General features: G+C 46.3%; 2 protein-coding genes across 4 annotated transcripts in view; both read left to right on the top strand.

Annotated features, from left to right (window-relative positions):
- The window catches only part of vex (somatomedin B and thrombospondin type 1 domain containing protein vexed), a 102,851-nt gene that overhangs the window by 10,377 nt on the left and 73,537 nt on the right, over nucleotides 1-18,937 (top strand). The window lies entirely within an intron of this gene.
- On the top strand, nucleotides 76-4,874 carry LOC6634570 (trichohyalin). The gene is made up of 2 exons (XM_070209307.1): nucleotides 76-118; nucleotides 442-4,874. The coding sequence occupies exon 2, from the start codon at nucleotides 520-522 to the stop codon at nucleotides 4,606-4,608; it is 4,089 nt and encodes a 1,362-aa protein (XP_070065408.1). The 5' UTR covers nucleotides 76-118; nucleotides 442-519; the 3' UTR covers nucleotides 4,609-4,874.

Genomic DNA, 18,937 nt, shown 5'->3' with positions numbered 1-18,937 from the left:
AGCGGCCTGTTCCGGTTTTCTCAAGGTGTCGTGCCTGCGTAGAGTTCAGTTTGTGAATAGCTCTCGAACTGTAAACGACAAATTGTGAAACATAAAATTCAATGCCCGATAATAAGAGGTCCTGTAGAGAGTATCGATCAAAAGCAGAAGCGCGGCACACAAATTAAATAAAATATATGTTCTGAAAAGTTGAGAGGAATATAATTTGGCCATCGAAAGATAAAAGAACGCGGCACAAATTAAATAAAATCGATTTCCTCTGAAATTTCAGAACATATTTCAGGTTTTAACAAGAAAATATAGGCGCAACAGAAATCAATTAAAGAATATATATCTACTGAATCTTCGGCTTCAGCAGAGCATATTCCGGGAAATAAATATATTTCGGCAATAAAAAACCAAAAGCGACGCAGCAAAATTTTAATAGAACATATTTTATAGAAGGTTTCGATTTTATTTCGGCTATAGAGAGAGAGAGAGACAAATAGAAAACAGTTAAAAGCGGCGCGAACAAAATTTATGAAACTAGATCCTGAACGTGTAGACAACATTTCGGCAAATCAAATTATTTTACAAATGTCTAAGAAAACCAACACCAACAACAATCCAGGCCAGGCAATACGCCTGGTGCGGACAAATGTGACTCACAGCATCTCGGACGACCAAATGGATCGGCACTTTGCTCAGCAGATGGAGCTAATCAAGGAGCTGAGCAAGCTGAATAGCTGCGCCGCGGAGCGGGAGCTGTGCCCCAAGTGGCTGGGCATTTTCTCGCGCACCACCAAGGAGGAGAAGGCGGCACGCAACTGCCTCGTCACGCTGATGCACTGCCAGCTGAAGGAAGCTGGCCGGCTGAGTTATCCCTTTACGGATATTGTCAACTGCAACCGGGATTTGCGCAATGTGCTCGAGCACTATGATGCGCGTCGTAAGAAGCTTCAAGCGTGGACGCTGGCCAAGCCGCAGACAAGGGGCGAGCAAATGCCCACGGATGTTCACGTCTGGAGTCGGGTGGAGCTGCGCGCACCGGATCCCTCCAGCGTGTGTATGCAGCCTGACGTGCCCGTTGTGCGGCCGCCGCTATCGGCGCTGCATAAGGAGGCCGATAATGGGGACAAGGACAGCAGGCGCAGGGCAGGGCAGATGTCCACGGATCAGGTAAAGAAACTGGAGAAAGTCGAACGCAAGCTCTGGCACCATGAACTCATCTCGGGCACAACGCAGCGCACGGCCAAGAGCAAAGCTCCGGCCACGCCCAGGCCTACGGGCACGCGATCGTCCACGCCCACGCCCATGCCCGCTGCACATAAAACCGAAGCCAATCTCACATCTGCTGGCAGATCCACACCAGCGCCGAAGTCCATAGCTGCGCCTCCACCTGCTCCCGCACCTGCTCCTGCACCTTCACTCACGCCTACTCCTCCACCCGCACCTAACCCCACACCTGCATCTACAACGAAACCCTCTTTTGTACGCTCGCCTGTATCAACAAAGCCCGCAAACACACAAAAACCCTCGCCTACCTCCGGTCCAAGGTCGACTGGCAACCAGAGGGGTAAGCAGAAGCCGTTGGTGGAGCTATACAAGAAAATGAACTTCCGGCGGCCGGAAAGCGATCTCGAGGAGGAGGCAGACGATCAACACGTGAAAGGCGCTGGCAAAAGGGGCGTGCGCAGAGAGCTTCACAGTCCGGTGCAGGCGGCGGCATCGGAGCGGGAACGCAAGATGTTGGAGATAGAGCGGCGCAAGGAACAGCAGCGGGTGGAGCGCATGCAACGGGAGCGGGAGCGCGAGCGTCAGAGGGCGCGCGAAGCCGAGGGGAAGCAGCGCAAAGAGCAGCGCCTGGTGCTGGAGCGCCAGCGCAAGCAGAAGGAGCGCGAGGAGCAACTGATCAGGGTGCACGAGCAGCGCGAGCACGAGCGCATCCTACGCGAGACCCGCAAGAGCGAGCAGCGTCTATTCACGCAGCGGCAGCGCGAAAGACTCGCCGTCGAGGTGAATCGTCGCGAGAAGGAGATGCGGGCGCAACGATTGCAACTGGAGCAGAGCTGTCGGCCAATGGTGACGGAGGCGGAGGCCGTAAAGCGCAAGGAGCGGAGAGACTCCTTCAGGCTGAAGTGCAAGGCAGGGGAGGATCGTCGCGAGCGACAGCGGTGGGAGGAGCTCGAGACGAAACAAAAAGAGCTGGAGCGGCGTGAGGGAACGACGGGTACGCAGCTATCGGAAGGAGCCGGAGCCGAGCGGAGGAAGCGCAAAAAGCAGCCAAGGGCGCATGATCGAAAGGAGCAGCAAACCCCAGCCAAGGCAATAGCGCAGAGTGAGCAGAAAATGCGGGATACGATCAGAGAGCATGACCTCCAGAAGGCCGAGCAGGAGCAGGAGCGAAAGAAGCGTCAGCTGGAGCAGGAGGAGCGCATTCGGCGCAAGAGCGAGGAGCTGGAAAGGAAGCTGATCGAAGCACGCGACCGACAGCAGCAGCTGGCGAAACATGACGGCAGAGCGGAGACGAAAAAGCGCTCGATCTGGAGTCAACAACTCGGCCGGAAGGTGGACGAGGGCCCGCTACCAGTCGAGATGCAGATGCTGGACGAGGATTTAGGCGGCGACAGCAGCTGGTCGAAGCGAAGCCAGCAAATGGCCAGGGTAACCATAAAAACTAATACAAGATTTGCATGCAAGCAGAGCCCCATCCAAAACCTCTCGTCCCCTAGCCCATGTCCAAGTGCGGCACGCGCGACCCCATCCCCGGTTGTGTCTCCAGGCGCATCGCAGTCGCGGGCAGAGCTGGACAATGCCAAGCGCATGGAGCTGCAGCTGTATACCAGGGAGTGCTTCCTGCAGCACATCGATGAGCAGCGCCAGCGACTGCAGTTGGCCGAGCAGAAGGTGCAGACGATCGATGTGGAGAAACGGCAACTGGAGCTGGAAATCCAAGAGCGTTGCGACATGCTCGAATGGCTGACCCAGGCGCAAAGCCGCAGCGAGGTGGATGCGCTTGGCCAGCTGGAGCTCAGCAAGGGTGAAAGCGGAATGCTCGCCAGCGGCGCCAGCTCCGTGCCGGAGTTCATCAGGCTCGCCTGGCGCATGCATCAAATGGACGAGGCCAAAAAAAAGGCCAACAAAGCGATGCGCAGCTCCAAGGCAGGCAAGTCGCCCAGCGGATCCGCCAAATGCCAACGCATGTGGTCGCCGCTAATGAAGCGCTTTATTCAATTCGAGAAGAACCGCATGCCCCAATCCCAGTCGCAGGAAACAATATGCAACCGTTGCAGCTCCAGCGAATCGCCGAACTCCTCGAATACTGCAATACGCCGCCGGCTGAAGGAGTATATGCAGCAGCAGCTGCAGCCACATGAGAGCTCCAGCAACGAGTACTTCATGGTGAAGCCGCAGCACACCAGGCGGGAGCGCTATGTGCGCTTTATGGAGCCGGAGCAGCTGGACACCAGCAGCAATATTAGCTGCGTGGCGGTGTTCGGGGATGAGAGCTTGTACAAGTTGGGGGAGCAACGGCAGGTGGAGCAAGTGCAGCCGAGACCGCGTGCCATAACCATGCGCAATCATTGGCCGCGACGCGTACGCAGCAAACCCCAGACTCTGGAGCAGGGGGAGGAGGAGGAGGATAGCACGGCGCACAGCTGCTCGCAGTTTACCCAAACGGAACCGATGTCGACGCCGCGTCGTCACGATCCGAACCGACAAGCGCTGCTCAGCCGAAACAAGCGCCAGCTGGAGAGGCGTCGGCAGCGTCGCCAGCGCAACCGTAACCGGAAGCGGGAGGATCGTCTGCTCGGCTGCGAGCAGCTGCAGCTGTCGGAGCAGGAGCTGAACGAGGAGCGCAACATATTCCAACAGCTGTTGATGGGCAGCGAAAGCTGCGCCTGCGGACCGCGTCCCCAGCTGCTGGTGGAGAATGCGCTCATGGAGCGCAAGCTGCTCGTGGCCAAGCAGCGGGAGCGCCAGCTGAAGCGACTGCAGTGCCAAATGCTGAGGGCTGCGCACGAGGTGCTGCAGCTGCTGGCCGAGTCCAATTGGCTGGATGCCGCGGCGATGGCCAATGTGCATCCAAGAGATACGGATGCTTCGGCCAGCGATTCGAGCCTGTGCCCGGCTGGCGGCCCTTGCAGCCGCAGCTGCCTGCGCTGGCGTCACGAACTGCAGCTGGCCGTAGAGCCGCTGGCCAGGCTGCCCTGCCGATTGTTTGGCCTGCTCTTCGAGCCGCTGCTGCTGCGCGACGATCAAGACCAGCTGGAGCTGGAGCTGCGTCGCCGCATCGAGCTGCTGGACGAACAGCTAGAGCAGCAGCTGGGCAAGAGATTCATTCGCATGCTTGCCAAATGCCACAGCTGCTGCTGCCAGCGTCGCTTGCTGCCCGCCTGGAAATCAAATCTGGAGCATGATCTGGCCCATCGCAAGCTGTTGGCCAAGCACAGCTTTCAGCTGCTGCGCCAGCTATTCGACGAGCACTGCAGCAAATCGCGTGCCATCTGGCTGGGTGCCCTGCAGACCATCGAGACGCTCTACTTTGAGCAGCTTGACGAGAACATGACAAATGCCAAGCTGCAAAATGACGAGGCGCCGTTCAGGATAGCCAAACTCCAGCTGTAATGTGTATATATATATATTCTGAGGGAATGTTCCCATCAATCATGGAGGTAACCTTCAATTATGCCCAGGAGCGCAGGAGTTAGTGAATCGCTTTCAAATTTTGTTTAGTTGTCTTTTGTTTTATTTGGACAGATTCGCATCGGAGGAGCAGTCGGTCTAACAAAAAACACCAGCAAGCTTTATATTTCGTTCTTTCTCCTTAATTCCATTCACTTTAAATAGTAAAATTATAATTTATATATATTATATATTTATATTTCTCATGACATCTCACGAATTACTCGCGGCGAATGCCAAATGAATGCCAAAAGTGAAGAATGTGGTTTCTGATGAGAAAATCTACAGGCAACATATTTCACATACGCAAAAATATATGAGATGTTAACAGTGGAATTGGCCTATACGGAAAACGATCTGCTTAAACCTAATTGACCCTTCGCCTTATTTCAGTTCGTTCTCTTTTTGCGCTTCTTATAACCCATTTGTGTTTCGTGTCAATGTTGATTTTTTCTGCTGTCTCCCTTTGTTGTTGTTTTTGTCGTCGTAACGACAGCCAAAGTCAAACTCAATTTAACAAAAAATCAACGTAAATGTAAATTGAAACCCGTGTGCCAGCCGTGAGTCAACGTTTGCCAGGCTGCGACCTCCCTTTTGCCACGTGCCTACCCTTCGGCCTTCCCCCTGCCCCCACCACTCTTCAGCTGTCTGTCTACCTGCCACATGTGCATGTCCTGGCTGCTGCACACACTTAAGAACCGCCGCCGCAGCGGCAGGTGAAAACTCTGACCTGAACTTTGCCATCCCCTCAACCCCATCACGCACTTATAGTTTACATTGCCACCCTCGCCCGCCCTACTACTGCTTTGTCTCTACGTGCTTGTGTTGGTTAAAAAGCAATTTCTTCACCGAGTGTTGTTGTTGTTGTTGTTGCTGCTGCAGGTGCATTATTGCCTCGTAGACTGCAACAACTGCTGACATTTGTGCCGCCATCAGTAGTCAGCAGTTTGTTATACCCTCTAGACAAATGAAACAAAGGGGTATATTGGCTAAGTGCAGCTACATAGCCTAAGGTCTAATGTTAATGAATCAATTTTCACTGTCAATATTTCCTACCTAATATGCGAATGTGAAATATGTTGCCTGTACGTTTTCCCATAAGAAACCACATTCTTCACATTTGGTATTCGCCTCGAGTGTTTCGTGTATTTTGCGATGATTTATCAAATTTCGTATCGATGTTATCTAAAGTATAAAATTATAATTCCCACTGACAGTCCATTTAAAGAAGGCCGCATCTCCGAAAGAGTCCTCAAGTAGCGTCTCTTTTGCCATTCACGTGTTACCGACAACTGACATTTGCCAATGAAAGGGCAGAATGTGAAATTTGAAAAAAATGTAACATATTTTGAGCATAGCGAAGTCAAGCTATCTAGCACATCATTTGTTGAATGAAGGGTATCACACAGTCGTTTATGCGCAACTGCAGCATTTCCTCAGTGCGTTTGCCATCCCTCCCCCACTGTCTCAGCCCCTGCCGCACGCACCCCTTGCATTTTTATTTTGGCATAATAAATGATGACAAATTAATTAAATCGACAAGCGGAGCTGCTGCTGCTGCTGCGGCTGCGACTGCGACTGCGACTGCTCCTTGAGGACGTCGGGCTGCAATCGGTTATTAACATCGCGTATACGCATTGTGAGCCGCTGCGTGATGCAACGTTACGTATACGCAATGTTGTCGCAGGCGACAGCCGCCTGCTGATTGCTGATTGCAGATTGCACATTGCTGATTAAATGTTAATGTTTTTTTATGCACTGAGACTCTTCAATTAATAATGTGGGCGTGGCCACGCCCCATGCAATCACAGCGGCGATAATGCTGTCGCTGCTGTCGCTGCTGTGGCATGTGGCAAGTTTCATGGCGGTTGCTCAGTTGCGCCTAATTGAAAGTTGTTTTCGTCTTCTTGTTTTTTTTTTATCCTTTTTTGTGCTTGCTTGAGTGACACGAGCTTTTAAGCCAAGTGAGCGTTGCATTTGGGGGCATGCCACATGTGTGCCATGGGCTGTGCTTAGGGGCAGCACACAACAAAATGCACAGCAGCCACAGCTGAAATTTGCCAGGCTGAACTGACCTTGACAAACAACATTTTCGTCACAGCCCAGTTGGAAATTTGTTAACTGAAATTCTCTGGCTTGCAAGACTGTCTGGAAGATATGTCCTGCTGGTTGTCCTGCATGACCAACTGCAGGCCATGTCAGCAGCATTGTCTTCGAGCATACGCTGATTCTTAAGTTCTTGCAATTGACTGTTAACTGAAATCTCTGGCATGCAAGACTGGCTTGATGACCTGTCTTGCTGGCTGTCCTGCATGACCAACTGCAGGACATGTCAGCATCATTGTCTTCAAGCGTTCGCTAGTTCTTAAGTGCACACACTTGACAACAAACGATCTTTTGAATTGGGTATTTAGGTCGTTGGGCAAGCATGAGCTGACATGTCCAAGGTCGTCAAGTGGGCGCCCGTTTAGCCAAGGGAGCACCGAATTTCCAGCTGGGATGTTGTTAGCATGGTTTTATAATTTCGTCTCATATTACTCGGCTGCTTGCTGCTGCTGCTGTTGTTGTTGTTGTTGTCGTTGTTGTAGTTGTTGTTCAAGTTGTTGTTGTAATTAGTGCATGTAACATTTGAAGGGATATTAATTACTTTGATGCATGTATGCTATTTTCTGTGTAGGTGTGTGTGTGTGTGTGCGTGTGTGCGTGTGCGTGTGGGTGTGTGGATGTTTACCTAACATGTTTGACATGTTGCCAACATGCGGCGCCGTCAACACCGCAGCCACCAGCTCAGCTGACCCACTTCCCGCCGGCGGCCCTGCTGTTTGCACCCCCCCCCCCCCCCCTTTCTGTCCTCCTTTTTGTTTTTTTATTTTCAACAGTTTGGTTTTAGTTTCTAGTTTTTGTATACCCTGTAACTGTGCCTTCTGCAGCTGGGCATAGCCTAGTTGAGCTCAGAGTTGAGCTATTTAAATGCAATCTTCATTTGTGCAGAATTTAACATACTTTTTAGTATCAAGAAAGTCGACTATATATTTGCCGTTCTCTGTTCGGGGTATCTTCGAGTCTTGCCATTTCGATAGTCGACTGCTTTTCATTAGTTACTTTTCCAGTCAGCCATTTGTTATTTTCACTTGTGACCCTTTTCGTTTTTCATCACTTTTTTTGGCTTGTGATTTTTTGCGACAGGTTGTTGGCAACGGGCCAAAACGGGCTACCGACTGCGGGCTGCGGACTGCGGGCTGCGGGCTGCGGGCTGGCCCGTCTTAGCTGGCAACCCTAATTAGTTGGTGAGGCCTGTCGAAGATTCTATGGAAATTTCATTTATTTTCGGTCCACAAGCTGATGCAAAATATAAGTAAATTCTTGCTCTGGAGTGTGCGGGCAAGCACTGGACTATCTGTCATCCAATCGACTGATAGTCCTTAGCTGTGAATTAATTCAACGCCTTGTCATCTCACGCTGCATTTATAAATTAATAATCCACAGCAAAAGTATCGAGTACTGAGTACCGAGTGCAATTTTGAAAACAAATGCAAATGCAAAAACGAATGCTGCACTGAAAACATACGAAAAATTGCTCAATGGCAATCGGGGCAAACAATATGGTGCATGAAACGGAAGTGCTACGTTTTATTTACACTGGTTGAACAATTGAGCAAACAAACTGGCCAAAGAACAACCCAAATTCGTTGTTGTTGTTGTTGTTGTTGTTGTTGTTGCTGCTATTGTTGTTGTTGTCCTTGTTGCCGCAGTGCAAATGGACAGACAGAGTGAATTATTGAAATGCTTACCACAAACGAACGGACGGACACTGCAGAGTTTGTTTCTGTCGCATTTGCAACTGCAGTTTGTATTCGCTAGTTTAAATTATTCGCTGCTCGCTGCTCACTAAATCTGCTCGATTCTCGTCACATTAATTCGCACTTTTCTACTCGCTGCTCGCTGTTGCGAGTCCATGGAGCTACTCGCTTCATGTGATTACAAAATACTTGGATTCGTGTTTATAGCTCTTCAACTACTCGTTACTTTTGCCGTTCATATTGACGTGATACTCGCTACTCGTTATTTATACTTATCGTCTGCCAATCTCTTGAAGTTACTGTCTCTTGGTTACGCATTCTTGTGACATTAGCTTAATAATATTTCCCGTTGGTTCTCCTACTCATTACTAATATGTAATAAGTCTTATAAAACTACAACTCGTTCCTTCTAATGGTTATTTTATATGGGACGACTACTCGCTAATGACTCTCATTAAAACTGCTTGTGTCAATGTAAATTTCCTCTTACTAGCTTTTGCTACTTTTTATTGCCACTCGTTACTACTAAGAGTACTGGTTAATATGTCCCATTTCCGGCATTTTCTGTTACTATTACTGCTACTGGTTACTTTTATTAGGTACTTCTATTCGCTATTAATTCTCACTTCAACTTCTTGTTACAATTGTGCCTTGCTGCTACTCCAAGCTATTACCTCTTATTGATATTCGTTACAAGTAAGACTAATGCTCTCTACGATCTACTTTGCCATTTATGTTATGCCATTGTATTTCGCTACTTTATCAAGTACTTCCACTCGTTACAAGCACTCTACTGCTACTCGCTACTTCTAGTCTTGAGATCCATCAGTTACTGCTGCCTAACTTAACAAGTACTCGCTACTTTGCCATGTTCACGATACTACTCCTCGCAATTTGTTACAACTACTTGCCAACAGCTATCGCTACTGCTACTCTAACTTCAACAAATTCTTACTGCTACTGCTACTCTACTCTAGTAACAGTAGCAGTAATAATTTGTTGCCACAATTCAGGCATACATGAGAGTCGCCCTCTTGCTGCTCTCTAGCTGACCACGTTTGGCATGCTTCACTGTCCGCAGCGCACGTTTGAGCGCACAGCGACAGCAACAGAAAATGAGTGCATTCGTTTTGCATTTGCCTTTTGTTTGAGCCCAACGATGCGTGGCAGCTGTGATAAAAGTATCTGAAGTGCCTGCCAGGCGCTAGCCACAAGCGTTGATGAACTGCAGCCAAGTTCCGAGTGGTTGCGGCTGATTTACCATAGCCATGTCTGCAACCGTTGATTGCAAGTGCCGGGCTCGTAGTCAGAGTTTCAACTTAGCACCAGTTAGTTGTACAGTGTTACCTCCGCTTGTCGTGCCTGTCGGTGTTTGTCAGGCTGTGCGACATGACTTCCCCGATGACATCTGCCTGAGTTTGGCCAAATAAATAATTGAGGCGCGCACACAAGCCACGCACGAAGTCATTGATAACAATACGAGGGCCAAACTTTTGCCGGGCCCGGAGCAAACAAACAATAAAATTGCGTATACGCCCACGTGATGGAGGCCCACAAGGCCACAATAACATGAACCAAGCACGAACCACTGCAGGGCCCAAAAACCGAAACTTAAACCTAAAACCCACAGAAGAAACCGCATTAATCATTCGCATGTGTTCTGCAGCACCAGCTGCGGCTATTTTCAGTCGCCAAAAAGCTGCAGCAAAAATATCCCAAAAATATTAGAGTCTACTCATACCACGCACAACAAAATAATACTAGCCGTAACTGAAGACGACAGAAACCTGAACTGTTTGATAATCTAGAAGAAATTATCTGAAAAATCTTTGCAAGATTTGAACCAGTGACTTGTCGCTTGTTGGTTCAAAGCTGTGCTGGGTATCTGCCAGTCGTATACTCTCAAGTAACACATTTTTCCTGAAGTTTTTTTTTTATGCTTTGTCAAATAAAAACAAGAAGAGATGCGGCATTAAATTAATTGAAATCGTTGGAAACAAGCTGAGATTATGTTTGTTTTACTTGTCGCCAGAGTTTGACTAAGATAAAGAGAGAGCGAGAGAAAGCGGGAGAGAGAGCGGGAGAGAGAGAAGCTACAAGTGACTTGAGAGCTGCAAAACGAGCAATTGATTGATGAAAAGTCTCCTTTGCAGCGCTGTTCGCATTACAAATAGGCCAAGCTTTGGGTGATGTAAGGCTAACCAAATGCTAAAAGATAACAGATAAACATCTCAGCTTTGAAATGAATGAATAGCTAATTCAGCAATGAGATGCACAAAGGGGAAGCTGTGCGAAGATTTTCGCCAGATGACAGGCAATAAATTTGCCTGCCTTCTAGATATCGGGAATTAAACAGCTGGCTGCCCAGTGTCTAATGACCCCGTTAAACCCTCCCTCACCCCTCACACGGGCTAACCGGAGTAACCCTTGCAAGTGTAACGCATAGAACGAAAAGTTACCAGCTCATGAGCCAGGTCCATCTCATCCCATCTCTCCCTCCTTTGCACTAGCCGGCTTCTGTGTGGCCATTAAATGGCGCACCCAATGAGTTGTCAGAATCTTAAAACTGTCCGCCGACTGCGCATAATTGCCGATGCTACTTCGTTATATTAAAATGAGCAAAGAAAAATGCCTGCAAACTGCACAGTCAGCAGTTGTAGCTTACCCAAAAATTTGCAAAAGGTCGTGACACGGCCAATAAGCTGCCCGTATCTGCCTTAACCCTCTGAACAGATGTGCAGAACCCTTTCTTCCAATATTTTTCAACTGTTACGCTTACCATTTTTTACTCGCAACTTGCGACTTTATTTTTATTTTAGGTAGCTGCAATTATTGCCGTGTGCTCTGAAGTAAATAATCTGCAGTGTAATCCGGATACCTGACACTCACTCGTTACTTTAAGCTCGCCACTTCCAGTTCCTATTTAATTGATAATTATAATGTAAACTAATATCCACTGAGTTTAGCAACACTTGCCACTCTTAACTCGACACTCGTTTATATTCACTGGTCGCTTTTTACTCGTTACTTTCAATTCGCTGCTCGCTTATATGTTGAAAATGTTTTTAATATTGATATGCTCTTGTCTGCTCGTCACTTAGGTAAAGATGTTCTAATATTTATATGCCTTTGCCACTCTTAAGTCAACGCTCGCTGCTCTTCACTGGGTACTTCTTACTCGTTACTCATTACTCGCTACTCGTTATTCATGTACTTTTCCCTAGTAAGCTGAACATGTATTAATAAATGTATACATGCCATTCTTCCATTGTTGCCTTTGGTAAGTTTCTACTCGTTACTTTTCACTGAGCGGAAAATATATTGATTGACAAGCACCTGGCAATCTTAAGTCGACACTCGTTGCGCTTAACTGTCTTCTCTTCACTCGTTACTTTCAACTCGCTAATTCTAAGAAAACCTGTTATCCTTTGGCCCTTTACTGTCCAGTAAACTGACTGACTGTGAAAATATATTGATACATGTTTTTACAAACACATAACACCACTCGTCACTCGTTACGTTGCGCTCGTTACTCTGCATTGGTCGATTTTTCTCGCCACTTGCAGCTGTTGCGTCCAGTTGCTGTAATCTAAATCTAAAACTCTTAAATTTCCAGCTGGGCACACATACGTCTCTTTGCACTCGTCACATGCTACTCGCTGCTCATCCCCTCCTTTTGGGAGAAGCATATACAAAATAAAAAAAAAAACAGAAAAGAGAAATACTTTTATGTTAAACTACAAGCTTTCAACTTCCAGCTGGACACACACGCACACAACCAACGTTGCACATATTTATTGTGTGTTTACAGACAAATTTTTTTTAAAAATGCAACACCAAAATGAGCGAGTTTTCTCGTCTCTCTCTCGCTCTCTCTCTCTCTCTCTCTCTCTCTCTCTCTCTCTGTCGCACTCGCTGCGCATTCCGGCTGCCTCTCTCTTTCTGGCGCTTCGTTTCGTTGTTGTCATCGCTTGACTGCAGCTGCAATGGCATTTTTATGCAAAACAACTGTTTGCTGTCAACAGCACAGCAGGCAACAGCCCGAGAGAGAGATAGAGAGAGAGAGAGAGAGAGAGGCAGGGGAGGAGACTGTCCAGTTTCAGCGTGGACAACGAACGGTCAGCAGCTTGTGGCACGTTATTTACCACTCAACCCAATCCCGAACCGAAACCCAAGCCCAATCCCAATCCGATGCACTGCCTGGCCCGGCCCGGCCTGGCCCTATAAAATGGCTTTAAATTTATGGCCAGCACATGACTCAATGAACTGATTGAAATGGTTGACAACATCACAAACATAAAACTGTCTCAAGAGCTCGCTTCGGGACTGGGGCACAACAGTTGAGAGAGGTTAAGCCGTCAAGCGGTTAAGCCGTTAACCTGCCACAAATGATGAAAAGCTGTAAAAATCGTTGCAGTCTGAAAGGTTTTTGCTGCACGACTTCAGTTTGTAGAAGCGCAATCAAAAATTTCCAGCTTAGCCATGAAGTAATCCCAACTTTGCCGAACAGTGCAAATAAACTGTCAACAAATTGAAATTTAAGTATGAAAAGTGCTCCAGTCGGGAATACTCGAACCGGAGATACCCTGAAGCCAGTTGTCGTTGCAAGCTTTTGCACACTTCTTTTTCTCATTGCCCAACACTGCGTATTGGAAATGAAGTCTTAAGTAATTTAAGCAGTGAGGCATGATCCTGATCAAGCAAATATGTAACGTGCTTATGAGGCTTTCAGATGCTTCCCTCTTGGCCTCTCAATTTTCCTGACAAAATGTAAATGTCTCTAGAACTTCTACATATCTAATTGTTCTTTAGGATGTATCTTAAGCTCTGCACTTGTCTCTGTTGCATTTCTATCTGTGGCTCTTCTCCTGACTTCTCTCTCTTTCTCTCCCTCTCTCTCCCTCTCTCCCACTCTCTCTCTCTTTCTATATCTCGCTCTATATTCACTTTTAATTAAAATAGAATTCGGTATATATTTCATAGATTTATTTCAATTATTGATAATGAACGAAACCGAATGTGGTTTATGGAATACGGGTGAATTGATTTGAAATTTCTAATGCGTAATTGATTTGCATATACTACCAGAGCTCCGGCCAGATTATTGCTGAGTGTGTGTACGTTCATTTATCGACTAGTTAAATAACGTGCTGTGGAATTTGACTTTGAGGTCAAAAGGAATTAAGCCAACTTATCTGAAATGAGCAGCAGGCCACATGCGAAATTTATGATTTTATGAATACCTACATTTGTGTGCGAAAGTCTCTTTGTGTGTGTGCGAGTGTGTGTGTGTGTGTGTGCGAGAGTGTGCGTGTGTGTTTGTGTGTGCAGTCAGTCAAATGAATACTCACTCATATTCAAAATCTATTCAACTTTTTAGATGTTTCGTGTTGAGCTACTGCGCACATGTACATTTACACGCACACACACATACACACACACACACATACACACACACACACATGCACACACACACACACACACACAATCAGCGTGATTAATAAATAATTCTCCAGTTGCATTTCGGTTGTGCACTTCGTGAATTTAATTTGGTTTATGCATTTGTTTGCCCACGTTTATCTTTCCATCCCTTTCAGTGTGTGTGTTTGTGTGTGCGTATTTGTGTGCACTGCCCGTGTGTAAATATAATCAGAAGCACACACTCATGCACACACACACACACACACACACACACACACACACACACACACACACACACACACACACACACACACAGACATACACATGCAGGTATGCGCATATCCAGTTAGAGCTTTTGCTAGCAATTTGCATAATGTTCGTCTCTTAGTTCACTTTAAATTTGCGTTCATTGTGATGAATATTATAATACCCTGTAACTGAAGAGTTGCTAAGCAAGGGCATGATAATGTTGGGCTGTGCATGGAACAGACAAAAGAGATCTTTTATGTGTTGTTAAACGTTTCATGCCTGAGGCTAATTTGACTTTTCTACATTGCATTTTGTATACTCTCTAATCATGTCGAAGGTTTATTAAACAGTTTTCCACGCATTTTCCGACATTTGGGGTCGCCGAGATATTTTTTCATTGAATCAAACAAAATGTCAATGGGTAATCTAATAAAATGACAACCTTCCAGCCGATCAACTAGCTGTCTTTTATGCCCTACAGGGTATGCCCGAGTCGAGCGCAATAATTGCTTATCAAATTGCACTTGTTGTTATTTGAGTGCTGCAATTGTTGTTATTGTTATTTGGAACAAAGCGAAATGTGAATGCAAAACTTAATCTGATTCCGATTTTGAATTTGAATATGAATTTATACTCTAATTAGGAGCTGTTGTCGTTGCGTGTTGTGTGTTCTGCTGCTCATTTAGATAGTACACACAAAACACGCGCCCACACACACACACACACACACACGAAGAGAGACACACACACGCACAGCTCATTAGACAATGCGTATGCTGAATACAAATCGTGGTTGGGTGCTGTGGGGCAAACCTGCGTTTGGCAGCACATGTTAAGGCGCCTATAATTAGCTTATGTTTAAGTCAGTTTTTAAACACACACACGCACGCACACACCTACACACTCATATGCAGACAAACATACAAGCCATTAAAATGAAAGAAATACATTAAAGAGCTTATGCCAACAATTAAATTATTGTTAAGCATTGTGTAGAAAGGCAGGCACAAAGCTAGCACACTCACACAGTCTCACACACACACACACACACAAACAGCTCACACACACACACATCCACCCACTTGGCGCTTAGCTGTGGCGCAAAAATTTCCACTGCGCTAATTTTAAATAATGCTCATACGCAGCGTTGTGCTGCAGCATTTGAAAAGAATGCCAACCTCAAAGGCAAATGGCTCAAGTGTGGGCGTGGCAGTCACAGCAAATGTTGAGCGCGCAAAAAATTAAAGTAAAGCGCAAGCACACACACACACACACACACAGACGCTTTACAAACTTGTGCGCGTGCAGCTCTAATCAATTTGCTTGGCGGGCATTTTCTGTCTGAAGGCGCTGCAAAGTATGCTACACTTTTTCTCAATACCCCGCAAGCATTTGAATTGGCTTAAAAGGGCATAATGCTTTTGTGCTCACGCACGTAACAGGCGGAATTTAGTATTATAATGTTCATCACGAGCATAAAAAGCTGAGTTAATGGAGCCAAGTACGTCCGTCGCAGAGCCTCGATCTTGGCATCTATAAGAGCTAGAGACTGTAGCTGGAATGCTTGCTTAGGCTGGCTGCAGGGTATCTCTCGTACGGGCACACCCGACTTAGCTTTCTTATTTTGCTTTTTTCTATTGCTGCTTTGTCTTACGCTCGCTTGCTTCGCGGCATGCCTGCGCCCCGCCCCCCGCGCAGCAGGCAACACCTTTTGACATTTGTCGTCGCTCTGTCCACAATTTCCTGTCCAACTGTACGATCCCCTTACCCTCCCCCTCAGAATGTCTTGGCTCAGTTTTTAAGCTGATTTTCAGCGTTAATGATAAAAGTTTCAGCGCGAATGTTGGCGGTTGTTTCTGCTCCTGCTCCTGCTGCTGCTGCTGCTGAGCCGCAGCAAATCCAATACAATTTCCAGCAGTTACACACACACACACACACACACACACACACAGCGACACACGCACACACACACACACACACACAGCGACACACGCACGCTGCGCATTTTGTTTTCAATTAATTGTCTACCCACGTCAGTCACATGTCCCATCACGCAATCCGGCTAGAGCAACATCTCCGGCTGCGAGACGGCCACAACATGAATTATGTGTCACGCCAACATGTCCAAGAGCGCAAAAGTTCAGCGCAGCACGTATATGTATTTACCTACACACACACACACACACACAACACTTGTACATATATATATCATATATATACACTGACAAAAATGCTGGCTACCATTTTGCTTTGTTTTTGTCGTTCATTTTTTTTTCTCTGTTCTATTTTGACAATTTTTTCTTTTATGAAAATCAAATTGATGCTCAACTAAATATTATTGAAAAAATTCCACTTAAGTACTCTAACATGTGCCGAGGCACGTAATATTTTATTGAGTGCATTTTTATTTAAGCTGCCAAAAAAAGAAAAGCAAACTAATCTGACATAAATGCTGCTCGAATTCGAATCGGGGCCCGCTCGTTGCCCAATTAGTATTTGATAAAAACTTGTTGTGCAAAGCCAGGCGAGTGTATTAAAATTGTTTATGCCTCTGCTTGCCTTGGCCCCATTCTATGAGAAATGTGTTCTTTAGTAATTTCGTTGCTTAAAGTTCGATCTCTAGCAAATTTGCAGGGCATGGACTTCTCTCTATCTCTATATCTATCTATGGCATCTGTCTATCATGTTTTTGTATCTAGCTATAAAAGTTCTCCAACTGTATCTTAAATATATATCTCTGTAGAAATAAATGTAAGTATTTGTATCTTTTGTTGGCTGCACTTGGCTTTTGACTCGGCTGCAACTGTCGCTGACGTTTGAATATTTAACTTGATTTTCTGGGCTTTGCATGTTTGTTTAATAAATCTACTTTGCTTGAAATTCCGTTTTGTGGATCAACTGGAATTTCGAGTCGCATTTGTGTCCAATTTCAATTAGTTCAACGGCTTCATTCAGCTAATTGTCGCCATGTGGCTAGACAGTTATCCTGGGCACAGCTTCCCCACTCTCCCTCTCTGCCTCCCTTCCCATCTCTTTTGCACACCTCTTTCCGGCTTTCTCCGTCTACTAACCACTTTTCGCCTTGGCCATTTCCTTTCCGAGTGGCCTGCAAATGAAATTACCACAATTGCTGCTAGTTGCTGCGAATGGCTGCTGCGATATTTATCTCTTGGCACATATGTATATGCCTTTGGCTGGCTTTGCCTCTATCTTTGGCCTGGCTCTGGCTCTGACTCTGGCTCCTCATTTGATTTCAGTTTCGGTTTCGGCCTCGGTTACGGTTTGTGGCCTCCGCTTTCGTTGGGCTTCTATTTTGGCCAGTTTTTTTGCACAGCATTTGCGGTTGGTCGAAGCCAGGCTGGTTGGGGGCGGCAACATGTGTAAATTTGTCAGTTGAATAAATGCCAGCACTTTTAATATACTGAACCTATTGACAGTGCCACCGTATAGAAGGTATATTGCTTTTGGCCAGACGAAAGCATCTTCGACTCGACTTCGACTCGACTTCGACTCGTCTTTGATAAGGCGTCCAGGTGGGACACTAGCGGGAAACACGGGACTGCAATTTATGCGGAAATAGTTAATCATTTTGTTACGATATCTCCTCTGACCAGATACTTTAAGCTAGGTATGCCGAATGCTGTCTAGTATATACACACTATGATATTTCTCATCTGGAATCCTTCCTCCAGTTCCTCTCACATCGTACTTACATTGAGCTTAGAAGTTAGACAAGAAAGTTTATCTCACACAAAGTTGGGGAGAAGAAGAAATAGCACAGCCATTATACACCTTTATTTAGATGGCACTAAGACTGACGCTGGGTACATCATAGTCGGGCACTCCCACTTATTGTATCTCCCCGCCCCTACCAGCCCGACCTTCCCTAACTGTGTGTGCTCCGCTGTGTGTTATAAATTTGCGGTCAAAAGATTAAGCTGTTTGATCGCAAAATCAACAGCCACATAAAACGGATTAAAATGAAATGTACCAAATGTGTTTTTATTGTAAAAAGGCAACAAATATCGACAGCTCGAACACCCTCGTCCCCCGCCTCCCTCAGCGAGCTGGCAGCTAGCCAGCGGCTCCTCGCATCGCACTCTGATTGCTTTCTGTGGTGCGCAATTAATGGTCGATGGCCTGAATGAAGCTCTATTTATGCTGGTGCGAGTGAGTCTAGTGGTGCAGGGGTTGGGATATACATATGCTTCCCATTTGTAACACTTGTCCAGGCTGACAACGGCAGAGCGACAAGTCAATTGATCAGGAGGGGAGGGATACCAGATATCCACAATGGTCGCTCGGCACAAATAAGGCTGCATACCAGGGCAAGTCGAGCCATTGCTGGACACCTGTTGCCAAAGAGTCTGTGATACATTCTATGTTGCAGTGAACCAATAAGCGGCAAGTCGCTGGTTCAAACTGATTTTAAATTGTCTTAAATTTAAAGCCATTATTCACAAAAGAAGTAATTATTACAAGACATGATTGTGAAAGAGAAAGAGGCACAATCTATGCTGCAATTATGCTCAAATTATCGGGAAGTCGCTGGTTCAAACTTAGCAGAAATTTCAAATTTGTTTGAATATAAAACGATTATTCGCAATAATTACTGGACACAAGTTGTGGGAGAGTCAGTGAACCATTCCATGCTGCTATAAACCAATAAACGGCAGGTTGCTAGATCAAACTACACAGTTATTTGCCATTTATTCAAATGAAAAGACATTTTAAAGCAGAAGCAATAATAAAATAAACAAAATAGTAACTGTATGGGAAACTAATATGGAGAATAATATATA

Source organism: Drosophila virilis, chromosome X, assembly GCF_030788295.1.
Source record: "Drosophila virilis strain 15010-1051.87 chromosome X, Dvir_AGI_RSII-ME, whole genome shotgun sequence".
Classification (NCBI taxonomy): domain Eukaryota; kingdom Metazoa; phylum Arthropoda; class Insecta; order Diptera; family Drosophilidae; genus Drosophila; species Drosophila virilis.
Note: the sequence above shows the minus strand (reverse complement) of the source record. Positions and strands in the feature narration are given on the sequence as shown.